The sequence below is a fragment of the Natator depressus genome, chromosome 2 (genome assembly GCF_965152275.1).
Source record: "Natator depressus isolate rNatDep1 chromosome 2, rNatDep2.hap1, whole genome shotgun sequence".
In the NCBI taxonomy this organism is placed as follows: domain Eukaryota; kingdom Metazoa; phylum Chordata; order Testudines; family Cheloniidae; genus Natator; species Natator depressus.
In genome coordinates this window covers 87,654,163-87,673,512 of record NC_134235.1, presented here as the reverse complement: position 1 = coordinate 87,673,512, position 19,350 = coordinate 87,654,163, and the positions used below count along the sequence as shown (strand labels likewise).

At 38.0% G+C, this 19,350-nt stretch overlaps 1 protein-coding gene across 1 annotated transcript in view; it reads left to right on the top strand.

Moving 5' to 3' along the window:
• PIEZO2 (piezo type mechanosensitive ion channel component 2) overlaps nt 1–19,350 on the top strand; it is a 440,411-nt gene that overhangs the window by 362,334 nt on the left and 58,727 nt on the right. The window contains exons 29-36 of the mRNA XM_074944649.1: nt 994–1,090; nt 2,113–2,272; nt 4,348–4,437; nt 7,537–7,658; nt 8,747–8,818; nt 13,433–13,536; nt 14,426–14,524; nt 16,905–17,016. Of these exons, the coding sequence (XP_074800750.1) occupies nt 994–1,090; nt 2,113–2,272; nt 4,348–4,437; nt 7,537–7,658; nt 8,747–8,818; nt 13,433–13,536; nt 14,426–14,524; nt 16,905–17,016 (856 nt within the window). The remainder of the gene's footprint in view (nt 1–993; nt 1,091–2,112; nt 2,273–4,347; nt 4,438–7,536; nt 7,659–8,746; nt 8,819–13,432; nt 13,537–14,425; nt 14,525–16,904; nt 17,017–19,350) is intronic.

The window sequence follows — 19,350 nt, the reverse complement described above, 5'->3', positions numbered from 1 at the left end:
AAGGAGCCAAATCCTGAATTCTTTACTTGGGAAAGCTCTCTTTTGAAGTCTGTAGAAGCTTTGTGTGAGTAAGAACTCTGTAAGGACTACAAGTCTGTAAGGTCTACAATGAATAGAGTGTTTGTGTCATTATAGTGTTTAATTATAATTGGCATTTTGGAGCCACTGGACAGTCATCATGCTAAGAAGTTTTGTAGTTTCTGACACTGAGAATAGGGGGCCTGATGCAAGAGATGGCAAACCAGCTTCTAGTTTCCTTTAATTCTGGTCTAAGTTTCAATTGAAAATGTCAATATTTAACTCTTAAAGGCTTTATTTAACTATTAGGGTTCTTTTTATGAATGTTAAACCATTAGTTTGAGAACACTCCTATGATGCCTCCGATAAGCTGAGAAAAGCCAATAATTTAAAATGTTATAAAAGATAACTTTAAATGTATTTTTGGCAGTTGTAGCTTACCTTTGAACATTTTTACTGCTGGACTGAGAAAAACAGGCATTTTTCATTTTAAATATATATAAATCAGCGTGTTATGTATGATTGTGTTTCGTTCCACGAAGGAGGGTTACCACAGCTCCTCCAAGCACTAAACACAATGGAAGGTGATAAAGGTGAATCAGTGAGTCTAAGTAACTTTACAGAAGTACCACCGGCCTGGAGTGGTTTGCATATACAGGTTCAAGCTGGGTTTCCAGAAACCAACAGACAAAGAAAGGGCTTTTAAAGTGCCTTCTTTCGATCCAGCAAACAGATGAGGCCTTCTGTCCCAGGGGAGCCCCAACCCTGGTGGAAAGGCTAAAAAGACTTTGGTCTGCTGAGGCCCCCTAAGCCTAATTGGTGACTCCTGGTATGTTTAGTGTGTGGAGTGGAACACAGAGGGGGACATACAGATGCAGCCACCCTGGAACTATGACAGTGGCATAAACAGATGTGCTAAGATTCTTACCACTTGTTTCTGAACTTTATGTATCAGTCTCTTCATTTGCTTTTCAGATAGGAGCATGTGGCTACATTGAGTCATTAATTCGAAACAGTTGCTGGTTGATTCAAGCATTTAGCCTGGCTTGTACAGTTAAAGGATACCATCAACGTAAGTGCAGTTAGATTTTTTTCAATGCTTTTCTATAAATAAAGGTTAACTAGGTTGGCTCCTTTCAAAATTTCAGACAAATGTATTTTCCCTTGACTGATTTGATATCTTGAGAACAATATTATATAATGCAAACTAAATTAGGTATGGTCTAGGACATAAATAGACTAACATGATCAAATACTTAAAATACTGCATAAAACTGAGTACTATCTGCTGTTTGTACAGTGATAACCATTTTTAAAAATCAGTATTTGGCAAAAGATAACAAATACTGACATCTTAACTTATCACAGATTTAACCATAATATCTGTGCCTAGTGGTTTGCAAATGTAGATTTTTTTTTAATGGTTTCTACTGTAAAACTGTAGAAAATAGAATTCTGTGAAATTTTAATGGCTGAACCTGTGTCCTGCCTAGGAATTCTGCTGCAAAGTTGTTGTTTTCTTTTTCAAATTTTTTGTTTGTTTGTTTTTTCTGATCTAAATAGGGAAAGGATATACAAAGGCAGTTCACCAAACAAAATTACATACAATGCAGCCCTGATTATGCAAAAGTTTTGAGTGGCAATAGAAACCTCTCTGGGGCTTGCAAAAATCAAGATGGTTCATGCAGCAAGCTTTGAAACTCCAACTTGGAGTATGGACTTCAAAACCTACTAGGCTGGCTTCTCTGATTTTAGAGCTCTTATGCACAGGCTGCACGCCCCATCCTCTAACTCCAGAGTACTGTCCAGCTTCCCCAAGGCCAGCTAACTTTGCAGGTGGAGTTTATACTCTGGGTCCACAAAGCCCAGGTTTAGTTCTGTGACATCCAAAAAGTAACTCCCTATATAAAAAAATAAAATGCAGCATACATCGGATGGAATTGTACGTTTCAGTTATCTTAAGAAAAACGATTTACAGGCCCAAAAAGGCTTTTCAGAACTCTGGCTTATTTCCATTGGGCAGAATGGAGATGTGCTTACATATTTAAGAAGATGATAATCCTTACGTTGGTGATTTCTGTTTGTTTTTATAAGCTAAAGAAACTGGAGACTGTAAATTGCCTAGCGGTGAGGCAGGAATTATTTGGGACAGTATATGCTTTGCTTTCCTGCTGCTGCAAAGAAGAGTCTTCATGAGCTACTACTTCCTACATGTGGTTGCTGATATAAAAGCTTCACAGATCCTGGCATCAAGGTAGCATTCAGTGTAATAACGGAAACTGATTAAACACAAATCCTTCATTATTAGGTTTGTTTTTATTAGTATTTATATTGAGTATTGCCAATAAAGCGTCTGACTAACCCAAGCTCCAGCCACTTTGACGTAAGTTTGACTACTCCACAATCAATACCAAATAAAAATTGCAAACACATTTCTTCCTTTAAAAGGGAATTCTGTCTGGCTGCTTATATTGGCTACCTTGGCAGGAAAGGCCAGCAAAAGGCCTCTGAATCAGATACCATAGAACTCTCTGATTTCTGCACTTGGATGAATTTTACTGAATGTGCCCAAGGCTGCTTGTGCTTCATTATGTAGCTGTCTCTGTGACCCTTTCCCTTTCTCTTTCTCATACAACTTAGCCAATTCAGGATATAATCATGCATCCATTACCATTGTATGTTTAGAGTAAAGCTAGCTCAAATCAAAATCTTGGATAGTAACATCCCCCCAAGTTGGAAACTTAATCTACCTAATGCTTTAATTCCTCAGCTGTAAACATGAACATAATACTTCCCTATGTCACACGGATGTCACTGGGATAAAATCTATGAATAATTGTAAGGCATTGAGATATTACATTGATGAGGGTCATATACATTGCTAGATAGAGCTGAACATCATAGATGGGCCCTTGCCTCACTAAAATCTGAGATCTAAACATTCTTGAACTTTGGGGGAGTTTAGATTTGGATCCAAACTTTATGACCGGAGCCCATCTTTAGTTCACAGTTAACATTATGAAACATACAATCCTGACCCAGAGAAGATTAGATTGTCTTTAGGACAATTGCAATACGTCTCTAAAGCCAGATGGTATTCATCCAAGAGTCTAGACATTTAAGAATGAAGTGGTTGAGTTGCTACAAACAATATGCACTTCCTATTAAAATAATCTTCTGTGCTACAGAACTGACATGGTATGCCAGTATTGTACCTATGTTTTAAAAAGTGCATATGGTTATCCTGGGAATTGCACATAAGTGAGGCTCATTTCAGTACCAGATAAACTGGTTAAAAAAATAATTAGAATGGATTTATGAAACCTCTAAATGTCTGCACACTGCGATGTTGACAAACAAGCATGGCTTTTATAAAGGCCACTAGTGCACTAAAATTTTCTGAGGAAGTCAACAACAACAACAAAAGGAGGTACAATAAACACAATTTATTTTGACTTTCAAAATACCCTTGATAAAGTCCCTCATGAGAGACACTGTTGATGAAACTAAGTAGTCATGGAGTGAAATGTTTTGTCATGGATCAAAAACTGCTTGAGAAACAGAAAACAAAGGGTAGGAATAGTCAGCTGTCAACACGGAAGTAGGCTAAGAACAACAAACTTTGAAAGGACTTAGCAAAGCTAAGCAACTGGCAACACACTGGCAGATAAAATTCAGCATAGGCAAGTGCAAAGTACTGGTGATATGCATCAAGAAATAGTTTAAACTAATACACGCTGACGGATTGTAAATTAACTCTAACCATTTTGTTACCCCCTAACTAACTAACTAACTGAGGTTCAAGTATGCCTCCAGATTGGAGGTGGGACACGTACTCATTTGAGGAGTCATACGCATTTGCATTTTGTGTTGTGAGCACGAAGCACATGCTGTGCTCACTGAGGCCTAGGCAGGCAGAACTCCACCCACTCAAAGGCAGAGCTGCCGGTGCTTGACAAGAGGATTTAATGTATGCCATCGTTTACAAGTAAAGAACCAAATTCTGCAGTTGTAGCAAGGAGTTCTCACTCAGGCTTTGACTTTGAGTCCTTGAGGCCAGTGAACCCAAGCACTGGATAATGACTGCTGTAACTAAATGGTTGAGTAGTGACTGCAGGATTTGGCCCAAAATCTGGTAATGGTTGCCTGAAAACAAATGAATTATTATGCTGCGATTGCTCATCATTTCTGTACTGTCCTTCTGATGGTAGTGTTTTGTCTCAGACTATTTAAGTAGTTTATAAAGTAAGCTTCTCCCTGTGTTTTACTTGCTATAAAGGGAATGTGGAATCATAATAGTGTTACATTTCCCCCCTGTTTCTTCTGTAGAGGTGCTGAACTTTTCCAGGCCACAATTGTCAAGGCAGTAAAGGCAAGAATCGAAGAAGAGAAAAAATCAATGGATCAATTGAAGAGACAGTATGGATTGTTATTTATTATATTTATTTCACTGGTTACTCCTACTCTACAGCATATTAACCCTTTTCTGGGAGCTGGAAGGGATATTTCTTTTGCATTCTCTCGTCTTCTAAAACATCCTTTCCTACTTCTCTGCATATTATTGCACACAACCAAACCAGTGCTTATATGCTGGTTTGTTTGTTTTTTATATATAATTTCTTGAGTATAGAAATTATATTCTGTCAATTGAGAGCCTTCACTTATTCCACTATTCTGTGGCTGCAGAATCCACCCTTTGCTATACAATTAAGCCAAAGGATCTAAATTTTCATTTAAAAATAAAATTGTCTTTCTATAACTAATGGTTGAACAATTAACCTTTAAAATGTGAACAACATGTAAACCAATGCAATATTGACTTCCTTAGTCTGTAGAAAGCCTGAAAATATACTATAAATAGTCCTTTACTGTAAATAAAAACAGAAGGTGTGAACCTCCCCACTAGTTTCAAGGGGGGTTTTTACCTTTGAAATATAAGGATGATAACTTAAATTCCAATATTGTTAACTATTTCATTGCTTATCCTTTTAGCAATGTGGCAGCATGGTCTGTCTCTTTAGGGGACTACATCGGTTAATATAATTTGTTTTGTTTTTCCATTTGAGAAAACTAATAACTTGGAGAGCCAGATTAGCCAAATCCTGCTGGAGTCACAGGTTACCAAGTGGGACCTTGAGACACAGGAAACAGGATAAAAAACAAAAACTTCAGTAGCAGTGGGGTTAGTCAGCAAAGCTGTGGTTCTGAGCTGGCTAGCGAATGGCAAAACCCCCACTGACTTCAGTATGATCAGGATTTCACCTCTTGTGTCTTTATTCATAGTGACCTTTGTTGTGGATAAGTTCTTTTGTTTAGTTTGTGGTGCTTTTGCCCAGGATGAGAATCTATTTTATCTTGACTGAAAATATTTTCTTTCGCTCTGACTGGTCTGGAGAACCCTTTCCTGTATAAAGCCAACCCAGCCACTCAGCTTCTATCACATATTACTAATGTTCTTGTCTCATTTCCCAATCTGTCTTCCGTGCCACCCTAAGTGCTAAAAGTCCTATCTATCTGCTACTCACATGCCAAAACATCCAGTTACCCTTCCCCTGACCCACTACCAACAGTCAAGTCCACACCTACCCAACTGAGGTCATTACAAAGCTTTCCTCTGTGGCCATTCTCCTCATGTAAATCTTTTCCTTGGTGTATAAGTGCTGTGGAGGGTGCTGCTATGCATTAGGGTGAATTTCATCCTAACTGTAAAAAAAAGACAATATGCCTGTACTGGAAGTCATCGTTGTTTTAATTCTGCATAGATATGTTTGAGGTCAAGGTGATCGTGTTACTTAACAAAACAAACAAACAAAAATCCAATGTACTGTATTCAAAAATCATTGTTTTGGGTTTGCAGTAAATCTGACTTCAACAAAAACAAAGCCAAAGCATGCTTTGTTTGATTTTATTCAATAATAAACATCAATAGAATGTAGAGAACTGCCTACACAGCAGGAAATCAAAAACAACTGTACCAGTTTGACTGACTTAGAGAAATTCCAGCAGTAGTTGAACACAAGGAAAAAGAGAAATCTGATCATCCATTGGACTATAGTACAAATATATAACTGAATATGTACTATAATGTAGTTAGAGACCTAGAATATAATTTGTTTCTAACGAATGGTCAGATCCATCAACTGAAAATTATGTTGACACTTTTTAGTCACTAGAATTTTTGACCCTGATGATTCTAAACAAGTTGTTCAAAAAATTCAAAAAGTTATTGCAAAATGTGGGTACTTAAGGGTCTGATCCAAAACCCTATTGAAGTGAATCAAAAAACTTCCACTGGCTTCAGTGGCCTTTGGATCAGTCTCTTACTGAGCACCAGATTGTGGAGATGGCTTCTCAGGCTCAGAGGAAGGAGGGCATGAGAAATGCCCAACCCCCAGTCCCTGCACCCCATGCTACATTTGAATAAAACTGAAGTCCCTGCACTCCCAAAGGAGCTAGGGTCATAGCCACGAGTGCATAGGAGGAAGTACGCTGCACCCCTTGAAGGGGTATAATACCATGCACACTCCTACTGAGTTGTGGGAGTCTTCAGGAGAAGTTCTGCATGAGGCAGCTTTCCCCCCAGAGCTCCTTCTACAGTAGTATAGCCCCCAATGCCCCCAGTGCAGGACTGAGCCTGAATTTTTATACTATAAACAGGGGTGAAAGTAACTCCGGACACTTAACGGGATGGGGATGGCTCTGGCCCCCAAAAGGGGTGGGGCTTCAGGCAAAAGGGGCGGGGCTGGGGGGTTCAGCATCCCCCAGCCAGCCCTTCCAGGCTGCCTGGCCTATGCAGCCTGGGGCGCCAGTAGCGATTTAAAGGGCCCGGGGTTCCGGGCACCACCGTTGCTACCGCAGCAGCGGTGTCCAGAGCCCCAGGCCCTTTTAAATCACTGGTGCTCTCAGTCTCCAGGCTGAGTGCTCTGTCTGCACAGCACTCTCACACCCTGCCATCCTCTGGAGTGAGACACTGGGCCTCAGATTCAATTCTGGTCTATTTCACAGGGCCATGTAGAGCTCATCTTCAGGGCTCCCTAACTACTTTTTAAATGGGAGATTAATGTATGTCTGTGTAGGATGGATCGGTGGGTAGCAATCAATATATCGGGGGTCGATTTATCGCATCTAGTGTAGACACGATAAATTGGTCCCCGAGTACTCTCCCATCAACTCCAGCGCCGCGAGAGGCGCAAGCAGAGTCGACAGGGGAGCGGCGGCAGTCAACTCATCACCCTGAAGACACCACAGTAAGTCGATGTAGGTAGGTCAACTTCAGTTACGCTATTCTCAAGCTGAAGTTGCGTACCTTACATCGACCCCCTCCCCCCCCAGTGTAGACCAGGGCTTATTTGCAAATGGCCGAATCATTTGAGAATCTATTAAAATCCCATCCAGAATTTCCTCTGTGTGTGTGTGTGCATGTGCACATGTATACTCATAAGTAATATATGTTTAAAAGTCATGTTTCTTTGTGGGTCCAAAGGGGTGAAGGATTGAATATGATATCTCATTTGCTAGGATGGACCGCATCAAAGCTAGGCAACAAAAATACAAAAAGGGTAAAGAGAGAATGCTGAGCATGACCCAAGAATCAACAGAAGGGCAAGAAATTCAAAAGGCTTCTGAAGAAGATGATGAAGGTACCTCTAGCATGTTTCCATGCCATAAACGTATCAGAAGTTGGAGCTCAGTGCTAGGAACTCAGTAGGCTTAAGTCTGTGTGTGTGAGAAATACTGATGTGATGGGCATTATTAGTGGAATACCATTTTAAAGCTTGATTCATCCAGATAAATATCTGGCTTTTGTACTTCCATTTTAAGAAAATGATTTGCTTTGAGGTAAACAGACATACCTTTGGTTAAATTTGTGTCTTTTAGCAAGGAACTGAATAACAGACATTTACTTGAGCAACAGCTGTATTTATAAAAAATTGTAGTGTTTCAGAAAGAGAAAGATTTACGATTTTTCCAGCAACCTTTTCTTGGCTGCTATGAGTTTTTTGAAACCATTGAAATACACAAACATCTTTTATTGTTTGAAACAGTATAGATTAAAATATCATGAAGTGCCATTGTTTCCAATCATACCTAACTGGGGTTGAATTTTGGATCAAAAAGTTATTGGCATTTGAAATGTACTTTTACAGCTTTGTTTTTTATGAATGAATTTTATTTTTCAGAGTGTTAACAAATAATGGATTATTTTTTCAGAACTTAACTTCATCGATGACTAATAGAAGCTGTTTCCAAATCATGTTTATAGCATTTACAAGCAAGTTTTATGCCTGTTAGACAATAACATTTTAACAAATGAAATGTCACTGGACATCTATATAAACCTTTTTTTGTTTATTTTCCATTAGTTTTATGGAAAATCAATGAAATCCATCAGTGTGTAATGCACTTCTGCATGGTGATAATTTATTTTATTTATATATGTGTGTGTGTGTGTGTGTGTGTATATATATATATAATATAAACTGTGAACTTTTTTGTTGTACTTGGAGTGGAATACTATTTTTTTTTTATTTATTGTGTAAGATAGATCATTAGCATTCTGGGCTACCTCTTAAAACATAAATATCATTCATACTGAGTATATTGAATAGAGCTGAAATCTGATGTGCTTATGCAGTTTAGATCTATTACAAAAAATAAGTGATTAAACAAAGTGTAAAAATGTGTTTTTCATTTTGTAAAATTAATATTTGGCCATATTTTATTTTAGGAGAAGCAGACAAAGAGAAAACCAAGGGCAAAAAAAAGCTGTGGTGGCGGCCTTGGGTTGATCATGCTTCCAGTAGGTTTTCTCAATCATCTTACAAATACATGGATTTACCCCTTATATCCTTGACCAGAATGAAAGCATTCCCACAACTTGTTTGTTTTTATGCATGGTTTTATGATTGTGACTTGATAGAGTGCTTGATTGTATAAACCAGTGATTTCAACTTTAAACCTCCAGGGGACAAATAAGCAATGTTCTGTAATGCGGATTTTGGTATTTCTGACCATTTGCAGTTATATCCAGTCAAAGAAAAACATGAACCAAAATAATCTATCTCACACACAAAGAAGGGGAAGCCTCCAAAAAGATGATAAAATGGTTTTAAATTTGAGAGTAGAAGCTTTGCCCCAATACTGATTAGTTGTATGCATTTGGGGCCGGAGCTTAGTCCTTATTAGTTTTATTTTTCAAAGTTAGATGGTTCACCAGTTGTCATCTCATGCACAGATCACCATGGCCTTCAGTGAGAATGGAATCAAGCCATGTGCATGGAAAATATTCTTCTTTTAAAATCGCATTAATCAGTTATATCAATGAGAAATTAACCTGAATAAGAACTGTAGGATGGGTCCCTCAGTAACCATGAGAACCTTGATTGGTGTGATGTTTTCAAAAGTGTTGAGAGTTTGCCTAACTCTGTTTCCACTTAAGTCAATTGGAGATTTACTGTTGGCTTCAGTGAGGGTAGATTTAGGCTAACGGCTCTAGAAAATCCCACCTTTATAAATACAAAGCATTTAAATGTGAGGTGTAGAACTGTATTCATGCTTCTGAGATAGGAACAGATGGTGCCAGTGAAGGCCTTCTTCCAAAATCTTTGACGTTTTGGTGAGACTTGAGACAGCCATTCCAGCAAAAAGTTTATACTATTAATACTGGCGAACAGTTCTGATCTTCAACTTCTTCCTCAAGTCAAATCTTTCCATAGATCCCTCCCCGCCAAAAAAATTGTCCTTTTTACTTCATTGCAGTTGCAACAAAATTTGCCCCTACACTGTGCAGCTGATATTCAGTCGGTGGTGCTTGTTTTTACTAAATGGGGGACAGGAAATAAAAGGTTTTTCTGGGAAAAAACTTGCATCTGAAGAAGTGGGTTCTTTACCCACGAAAGCTTATGCCCAAATAAATCTGTTAGTCTTTGAGGTGCCATCAGACTCCTTATAATATTTTTAATTCCTTTACAGCCCTAAAACTCAGTACAGCTAGCCTGATAATACATGGATGGTTCTACCCTAATTTACACCCTTTATAAATCAGAAGAGAGAAGAGTATGGCACTTAATTGCCTAAACTCATATGTCCTGTTACTAGATCTTAGCTCACAGAAGTCATCTATTGCACGTTAGTCAGTATTGGCTATTTAACAAGTGAATGGTACTGATCAGAGTGCAAAGTTAAACTGAAACATTTATGAATGATCACTTTCAGTCTTGCACCTCTAGAGTTGCTTATTTTTCCTTTCCAGACATATTTTTATGCTCTTTGTGTCCATGTCTGTATTTTTGTGTATGTGTGTTCTTGCCAACAGTATTTTATAGTATATTACATGCCTGTTTCTGTCAAGTCACAAGTAAACTGTGCCTATGTCTTTCTGTTTGTAAAGAGCATAATATTACTTTAGAGAGACCTATCCTTTTTCAAAAGCTTACTTCTTGTCATTTCAGTTTCATTTAAAACAACAATAGCAAAATAAACACAAGCTACAATTAGCAACTGTTTTCTTACAATTTTAAACTACAGTATTTTTGGAAGGAATTGGATATGGTCTGTCTTAATCCTCACACTGGTTTTGTAGTAAACAGAAGAACTGCCCAAACAGGGCCTTGATGTCAGCAATTTCTGGTTCATTTCACCCTCATTATATCATTTTCTTAGGGAACAACAGGCATTTTGGTGTTTAAACAGTGAGCCTTATTTAAATTATTTATTGCAATAAAGCAGAAACCTGTGGAAAGCATCATGTAGCCTCAGCCTACAGACACTGCCTGCCCTGCCACGCAGACTCACTACCATGTCCATTCAAATAAAGGGGACTACACAGAGTAGAAGCACAATAGTACTTACTGTAGTAAGTGTTTGCAAGATCAGGCCCACAATTTGGACATGAATACCGACTGAAAGGAAGGTCTTCTCCATGGAAGGACCACCATTTGTAAATCCTTTATAGTATTTCTATAACCACTTTCTGTAAAAGGCTAAAGACATTTCCTTTTTAGTGTTTTGGCTTGTGGCTGTAGGTGCGTTTACTTCTGTTGAGGAGCCTGCACTACTGGAGTTCAGTGTTTTATGCCAGTTCTGGTGTTCGCTAATTGGACCATGTTTCCTTTTCATTCCGTTTATACAGTTATGTACTCAGATACCTTCTGATCATAATGATGACAATGGGATGGGAAACATCTGTGAGATTTTCCTCATTGAGATGTCTCCCAAATTGTTCCAATGAGGGAAGCAGTGCTCCTTCAGTCCCTGTGGAACAGGCCCCTGAGCCCTAAAAGGATCAGCAGGTGGCAGAGCCATCTGCATAGAGGTTCTTTGCTTCTCTGTTGGCTGTGTATCCCCACCCTTAACAGTTCTGCTCTAATGGAGTGATGTAAACAGAGCTCCCAGCTGTTCTGATAGCTCCCAAATGGGGATTCCCACTATGGGATATGAGTGGGGAGGAGAAAATAGTACAGTTCCCACTCCTCAAGCCCTACCCCTCCCTTGACCTGCCCCTTCCTCCCTTGCAAATCCCCACATCTGTGCAGAGTTCTCCATGACACACGGAAAAAAGAGGAATGTTGCCACAAAATCCCCTTCCTCAATGGGAAGGGGGGAGGGGATCTGTGAGTGAACACAAATCTGGCCATTAATTAATTATTTTACTTATTAAATGTTTTAATAATGCCCGTAGGTGGTTAATGTACTCTCTGTTCCATCCTGAGGTGTATCTGCCAGAGCGTGGTGTTGTTGTTCAGTCATACTTTCTTTTTCAATTAAAACATTCCTTATTAGCTGTTAGAGGCGTGTTTTGTTATATTACTGTCTCTTCAGAAATACTTGAGTGCACAGCTGAGAGAGAGAATTTACGTGAGTGTTTGTACATTACTGCAGCACAATGGGGCTCCAGGCTTAAGGGTGCCTGTAGTTGCAAATGTATGACAGTAATACTCTACAATATATTAACCCCTAAGTATCACACAGACTGTAGATCTCATCCTGCTGACCTGTCTGTGGGGACAACTTCTGTTATCAGCAACTGGAATTTTTCCTGAAAAACAGCTCCAGGTTAGGGGCCTTAAATTATGAATGTCTCTGAAAGCTTTCATTTTTAACATCTCTTCTGGGGACATTCTTAGAGGCCTGTGTGAAATATTTGTACTTGTTTCAACATTTTTCTGTTATTCAATATTTGTGACCCCAATTCTGCAATCGGATCCATTCAGGTGGACTCTTAAGCCCACAGAGTCCCATTGGTGTTAATGGAGATCTGCACAGCCCCAGAGGTCCACCTGAGCAGACATGACTGCCTCTGTTTTTAATGGCAACTTGTAGCATGTCTATGTTTGGATAGAGAACTGGCAACTTTCATCTCAGGTTTAAGATTTAATATGATTTATTAGTGTCCATCTGAGCACAAAAGAGACATGTAGACTGCCACATATGATTGAGAAGGGTTGAAGCTATTTTGATTTTTCTAGAGGTTTATAATGAGGGTAAAATGTACACTTTTTATATAAATATATATTGTTCCATATGTCTTCGGTGACTATGTGATATTTAGTCTAAGTAACTATTGTTTTAAAATCTTTCCGTTTACATGCAGGTTTTACTTTACCATTCTTCACTGCCAAACGTAATACCGTGACTTTGTTTTTTCTCTTGCGCGTCATCTTATTTTTCATTTCTTTTGTTTTCCTTGTTCATTCATGTTAGGCCTGTTACCTGATTACATACCAAAATAATGCTTCTGTTCAAGGATATAAGGCCCAGTTCATTCACTCTGCATCTTTAATGTATGGAGGTTTCAGATCCTTTCTGAATCCATGGGCAAAAACCTCATTTGTGATCATGTTTAATAATATTAAAGTGATTCATTTTAAACAAGCCAAGGTTTTCCATTACCTCATCAAAGCTTAAAAGTTTGAAGAAAATAACTCATACATCCCATTATGTAGTTTAAAGGATACCTCAGCATTTAAAAAAGCAGTTCTGTACTCTTAGTCCAGTTGTACAATTTACGTAAAATCGTTAATTTACCTTCTGAGATTATTTTACTCTCTAACAAAATGAAAGCAACCTTCAATCCTGGATACATTTAGGTATAATTATGTATCAAGTTCCTGTCAAATATTTTAATGTAATAACTTGGTCTACTTCAAGCTTTTTCTTTACATTTTGCCAGCCCTGTTCCTCTTTGTGGTGATGTTTTCTTAGCTTATTCTTATCTCTGTCATGCCCAAAGTACCACATACTCTAACACCAAATAATCTGTCTGACACTGAGTCCTGTTTGTCTCTTGTTTCATCTCCATTTCTCCTGCTTTGGAGTCCATTAATGACTGGCTGGTTATTTATACATCTTTGGCTCAGCTCAGCCTAGAGCTCCTTTTTTTATAAGAAATAAGCAAATATTTTGTTTCATTTAGTGGTCAGAAGTGGAGATTATTATTTATTTGAGACGGATAGCGAAGAAGAGGAGGAGGATGAAAAAAAAGATGATGAAGAACCTCGGCGAAGATCCGCATTCCAGGTATTTTACGTAATGTGCTTGTCAGTTGAAGTTCTTACTGAGAGAGCTTGAGTTAAGATATAAGCATCTCATAACATACTCTCATACATTAAAGTTGACTGTAATTGTTAATATTAGGTGGTGCCAGATGTTTTAGCTTTTAAACAAAACCCACATTTGATGTCTCAAATACTTGACATTGTCCTTTGTTTTTCATATTGTTAAAACATTACCGTTCGAGACTGAAATAATTGATTTCTAAGACTAGAGGATCCTACCTGTACCTAGGAGCTTTGACCATATAAGGCTCTTGATCCATGCACACATCTCCAGTTGTGCACATGAGAACTGAGGGTGGAATAAGGCTCTTAATACTGTGCATTTTTGCCAGAGAGTGGAGTTGAGGAGGCAGAATAGTATGTTAGCTTGTGAGTAGCTTGTCAACTGCTTGGTCAGCTTTCCACGTTCCATACAACTTCCATCACTGTGTATGTGTGTAGCATTATTAGCACAATACTAACCTTTAACTTGCTGTTTGTTATAGACCCTACTAAATATTTACTTTTAACTGCTATATTTGCCTTTACCATAAATTGCCTCTAACAGTCATCTGTCATGGGCTTATAATGATATCCTTATCAGCTTGACCATTCACTAGGGTTTACATTTATGGACTTAAAGATAATGTTTTATATAAGCATTTTATTTATTAGGATAATACAAAAAGCTCAATAATTATCTAGCTGAAAGTTTACAGCAAATAGCACATGTTGTCTTTTTATCACATTGTTTTCAAGTAATGTAAACCCTTTAATAACAAGTATATAATTACTATCATACAAAAGGTAACTTTTTATTAATACTTTTCCTTTTTTTCTACTAATTGCTCTTCCTTTGTCCTTCTTTGTAGAGAGCTATTGGGAAATTTGCTTCAGCCATTTTAGCCTTGCCAAAGTCTGTCATTAAACTGCCCAAAACTATTCTCCAGTATTTAATCAGAGCAGCAAAGGTATTTGCCATTTCACTAGTGTGCAATATGTGCCCTCATTACGTAATATTCTGGTATAATGTACTCAGCTGCCCTTGCCTGCATTTTTCCTCTTGTATGAACTGTCTGAGGAGCTGTGAGAGTCCAAAGCTTTTTACATATTAAATGCCATCAGTTGAACTATTTGAAGTGCGCAAACTACAATAAGTTGTCTGTCTTATTTTAACTATGACCTCAGAGAAAATGCAGATCCAAATTTTTGTTTTCTTTTGGTATTACTGCCTAAGGTATTGTAAGAGGGTCACATCAAGTTGCATGCATCTTTAGACAGTGTAGTAAGATCTTAAAAGTAAACTAACAAAATACACATTCTGTCCCAAACTCATTGTCCTAGCACTTTATTTTCCTGGTCTAGGTCATCATAAATCTGATCTGTGCATCCTTAGCATTTTCTTTTGTCTTCCTCAAATAAATTTAGCACATTCCAGCCTTTTATAGTGCTCATGGTAAAGCACTCCAGATACACAACATGATACTACTTTAGAGTAAGCACTAAATGCATTATTGATTAACCACACCAAACCATAAGCCTATAAGTTCTTGCTTGTCAAGTGTTGTCCACTACTGAAATTCTAAAGCAAGATATATGTTTTCCCTGGCAGAAGTTGAAATACCCTGTCGTTTAACGTAACTAGAGTTATAGTCAGTTTATTAATTTCATTTCTTTCCTTCAGTCTTCCTTTCCCCCGTTATCTCAGTCTGTTCCATCATCAATATGTTCTCCTCTATTTACAGTATGATTGCAAGCTGTTCAATAGTAGCCTTTGACAGTGCCTCACCTATAGTGTCCAATGTGGTATGCTAGGTCAAGTCATTATTAAAATTGGATAAACATACCTCTAGATCACTCTCCATTAACAAACACTCCTTAAAAAGCAAAGAGGATTTCATGCCTCCTATGCCAAGACATTTTTCACATGGCATTTGCATTGGACAAAGCAGCCTAGTAAAAAGAAAATAGCTGACCTTGAGAGACTAGGAAGGAGACCAGCTTCCCTTCTGTACCAGATCATTTTCCCCTCGCAATTATTGAGCGCACATTCACAAACAAGAACCAGTCAGAAGATTTCTTTTTCTGTAAATTCAGCAAAAAGCCAATTTTGTGAAAGTTCTTAAGATTGTGTTTGGAAGACCTCAGAGTGATTTCTGTTCATAAAATAGCAAAAACAAATAAACAAAAGGAACATTTACAGTGTTATTTCCTGTAATGGACAATTCCAGCTTCCCTGAGACACAGGTGTGCTCATGTTGTTGTGTGCATGCTTGTATTGGTTTGCTTTATTTTCCCCTCATGCATGAAATCATGTGCTTCTTGCTTAACAACTTCTGTTGACTAGAAATGAAGAATGCCAGTTGCAAATGAATGAAAATCATAGAAAAACAAAAACACATCTTTTGTCTCAAATTGCTAGGTAATAGTATTTAATGCCTTTAGTTCTTCTTTCATGTAATACTGTGCTGGAAAAAAAATAAAATATAATTGCTTTTTTCAGTAACCTTCCCCCACACCCTCAGCAAAGCTATTCAAACTACTGCTACATGGTAATAATACTTAGCACTGCTACAGCATTTTATAAACATTGGACAAACTCCTGCTTACTCACTCACGGAAATCAGATTAATATGAGTATGGTGAGCAGGATTTGGCCTGTTAGCTCATTCATCCCCATGAAATCCCATGGATGCAGGTAAGTATTATTATCTCCATTTTCCAGATAGAGAAGCTGAGGCAGAAAGGTTAAGTGACTTACCCAAAGCAACAGAGGAAGTTTATTGTCAAAATGAGGATGAAAACTCAGGAGTTTCCTGGCTATTAGTTGTAGACTGTTCATAGACTACTAGACCTCTGTCTGTAATCCTCAGATAGAAAGAAAATCACATAAAGGGTATTAAATTTGCTGACACAAATACTAGCATTGATATATTAATAACAATTTTTGATGTTTTAGATTATTGGTTATAACACCTGCTGTTAAAGTTTCCATTTCATTGCACCTTACTTGTAATGCTGATAAAGTAGAAATATAAATTAGAAAGATTTGGGGGAAGTGAGCCCTATGTACAACACTGTGTTAATCCCCAAATTTAATTCACAGAACATTAATTTTTGTGGGTTCTTATGAAACTTGGTTCACCCACAAACATTTTCACATTTGGTTTCATGTTGACAAAAATAGTTCAAGAAAACTCAGCAGATCTGCAGGGAAGGTGTTTGGATTGAGATTCAAAATGTTTGCTTACCCCTGTGTTTACCCTAAATATGTATTCCTGTGTGTAGTTTATTTTACTGTTTACTTTCAAAACATGAAGAACCTTGAAATAAATGAATTGTTTCCTCCAGTTTGTGTATCAGGCGTGGATTACTGATCCTAAAACTGCACTTCGACAGAGGCGCAAAGAGAAGAAAAAGTTTGGGAAGGAAGACAAGCGAAGGCGAAAAGGATCTGGGGATGGTGTGTATGCTTTTGGATGGTCTTCAGAAGTCCCCTTTAAACAAACAAAGAAGCAAAAACGTATTCTTCTTTCAATCCCTGGTGTGGCAGGCAACCATACCATCACAGAATGCTCTCAATTCTGCCAGGGGAATAGGAGGAGTGCTTTGTGCTGAACTGAGTTTGCCTTGTGTCTTTACCTGGAAGACACTGTATAGTGTTCTGTATACTGTGCTGACCTGTTTTGCTTCCGTCTTCACTAAAAAGATGAATTGTGACCAGTCACTTAACATGTAACAGCAAGGAGGAAGGAACACAAGCCTAAATAGGGAAAGAACAAGTTAAAGAATATTTATATATCTTAGATGTATTCCAATCAGCAGGACTTGATGAAATTTATCCTAGTGTACTTAAAGAGCTAGCTGAAACAATTATCTTTGAGCACTCATGGAGGATGGGTGAGGTCCCAGAGGACTGGAGAAGGACAAACATAATGCGTATCTTTAAAAGGGGGAACAAAGAGGACCCAGGGAATTATAGATTGGCCAGCCTAACTTTGATACCTGGAAAGATACCGGAACAAATTATTAAACAAGCAATTTATAAGCACCTAGAAGATTATAAACTTTTAAGGAATAGCCAGCATGGATTTGTCAAAAACAAATCATGTAAGGCCAACCTAATTTTCTTCTTGGACAGGGTTACTGGCCTAGTGGATAGCTGAGAAGCAGTAAGTGTGATATATCTTGATTTTAGTAATGCTTTTGTTACAGTCCCACATGACATTCTCATAGGCAAACTAGGGAAATGTGGTCTAGATGAAATTACTTTAAGGTGGGTGCACACAAATGGTTGAAAAGCCATACTCAAAGAGTAGTTATCAGTGGTTCACTGTCAAACTGGGAGGTTATATCGAGTGAGATCCCAGCAGGGTCAGTCCTGGGTTCAGTAATATTCAATATTTTCATCAATGACTTGGGTTAATTAATGGAGTTGAGAGTAGGCTTAATAAAATTAGCAGAGGACACCAAGCTGGGAGAGGTTGCAAGCACTGTGGAGGACAGTATTAGAATTCAAAATGGCCTTGACAAATTGGAGAGTCGGTCTGAAATAAACAAGATGAAATCCAATAAAGTTAAGTGCAAAGTACTTCACTTTCGAAGGAAGAATCAAGTGCACAACTACAAAACAGGGAATAACTGGCTAGGTGGTAATACTGCTAAAAAACGATCTGGGTATTATAGTGGATCACAAATTAAATATGAGTAAACAATGCGATGCAATTGCAAAAAAGGCTAGGATAGTTCTGGGGTGTTTTAATAGAAATGTCCTATGTAAGATGTGGGAGATAATTGTCCTGCTCTACTTAGCACTGGTTTGGCCTCTGTTGGAATAGCGTGTCCAATTCTGGGTGCCACACTTTAGAAAAGATGTGGACAAATTGGAGAGAAGAGCCACAAAAATGATAAAATGTTTAAAAAACCTGACCTTAAAAAAATTGGCCATGTTTCGGCTTGGGGGAAAAAAAAAAGATTGAGGGGAGACCTGATAAGTCTTCAAATATGTTAAGGTCTGTTATAAAGAGGATGGGGATCAATTGTTCTCTGTGTCCACTGAAGGAAGGACAAGAAATAATGGGTTTAATCGGAAGAAAGAGAGATTTAGGTTAGATATTTGAAAAAGCTTTCTAACTATAAGTGTGGTTAAGCTCTGGAATAGGCTTCCAAGGGAGGCTGTGTAATCCCTGTCATTGGAGGTTTTTAAGAACCAGTTGGACAAACACCTGTCAGGGATGGTCTGAATTGACTTGGGCCTGCTTCAGTGCAGGGGGCTGTGCTTGATGACCCCTAGAGGTCCCTTCTAGCCCTACATTGCTTTGACTCACCACAGATAGCTATGCTCCGAATCCTTTTTTCTTGAAAAAGCCTCTTTTTGTGTGAAGCTGCATAATCTAGGAAGCTAGAGACTAGTTGGGAGGTTATTTTGTAAGCGAGGAATGCCCCCGGAAAAATATGTGTATTAAAAGACGAGCTTATGTAGAATGGATTCACTTATCACCAAAGACCAAAATTGATGAGCATAACTTTTCCATTGCAACGACTTGAATTTGCAGTTCAAAATTTGTATTATGCAAACATTAGCTAATATTCCCTTAAAAATTGTTTCTATGAACGTTCTTGCCGGTAAACTTGTTCCTTACAATATATGTATATATGTAAAGCAAACACAATAGAAGAGCTAACACAGTTCAAATGAATCTATATAAAAATTCAAATGAATAGTCACACAGTATTTTTGCTGTATTTGCCAATTTTAATGGCCAGTTTCACATTGTCTGAAAAGAAGTTCTTGAGT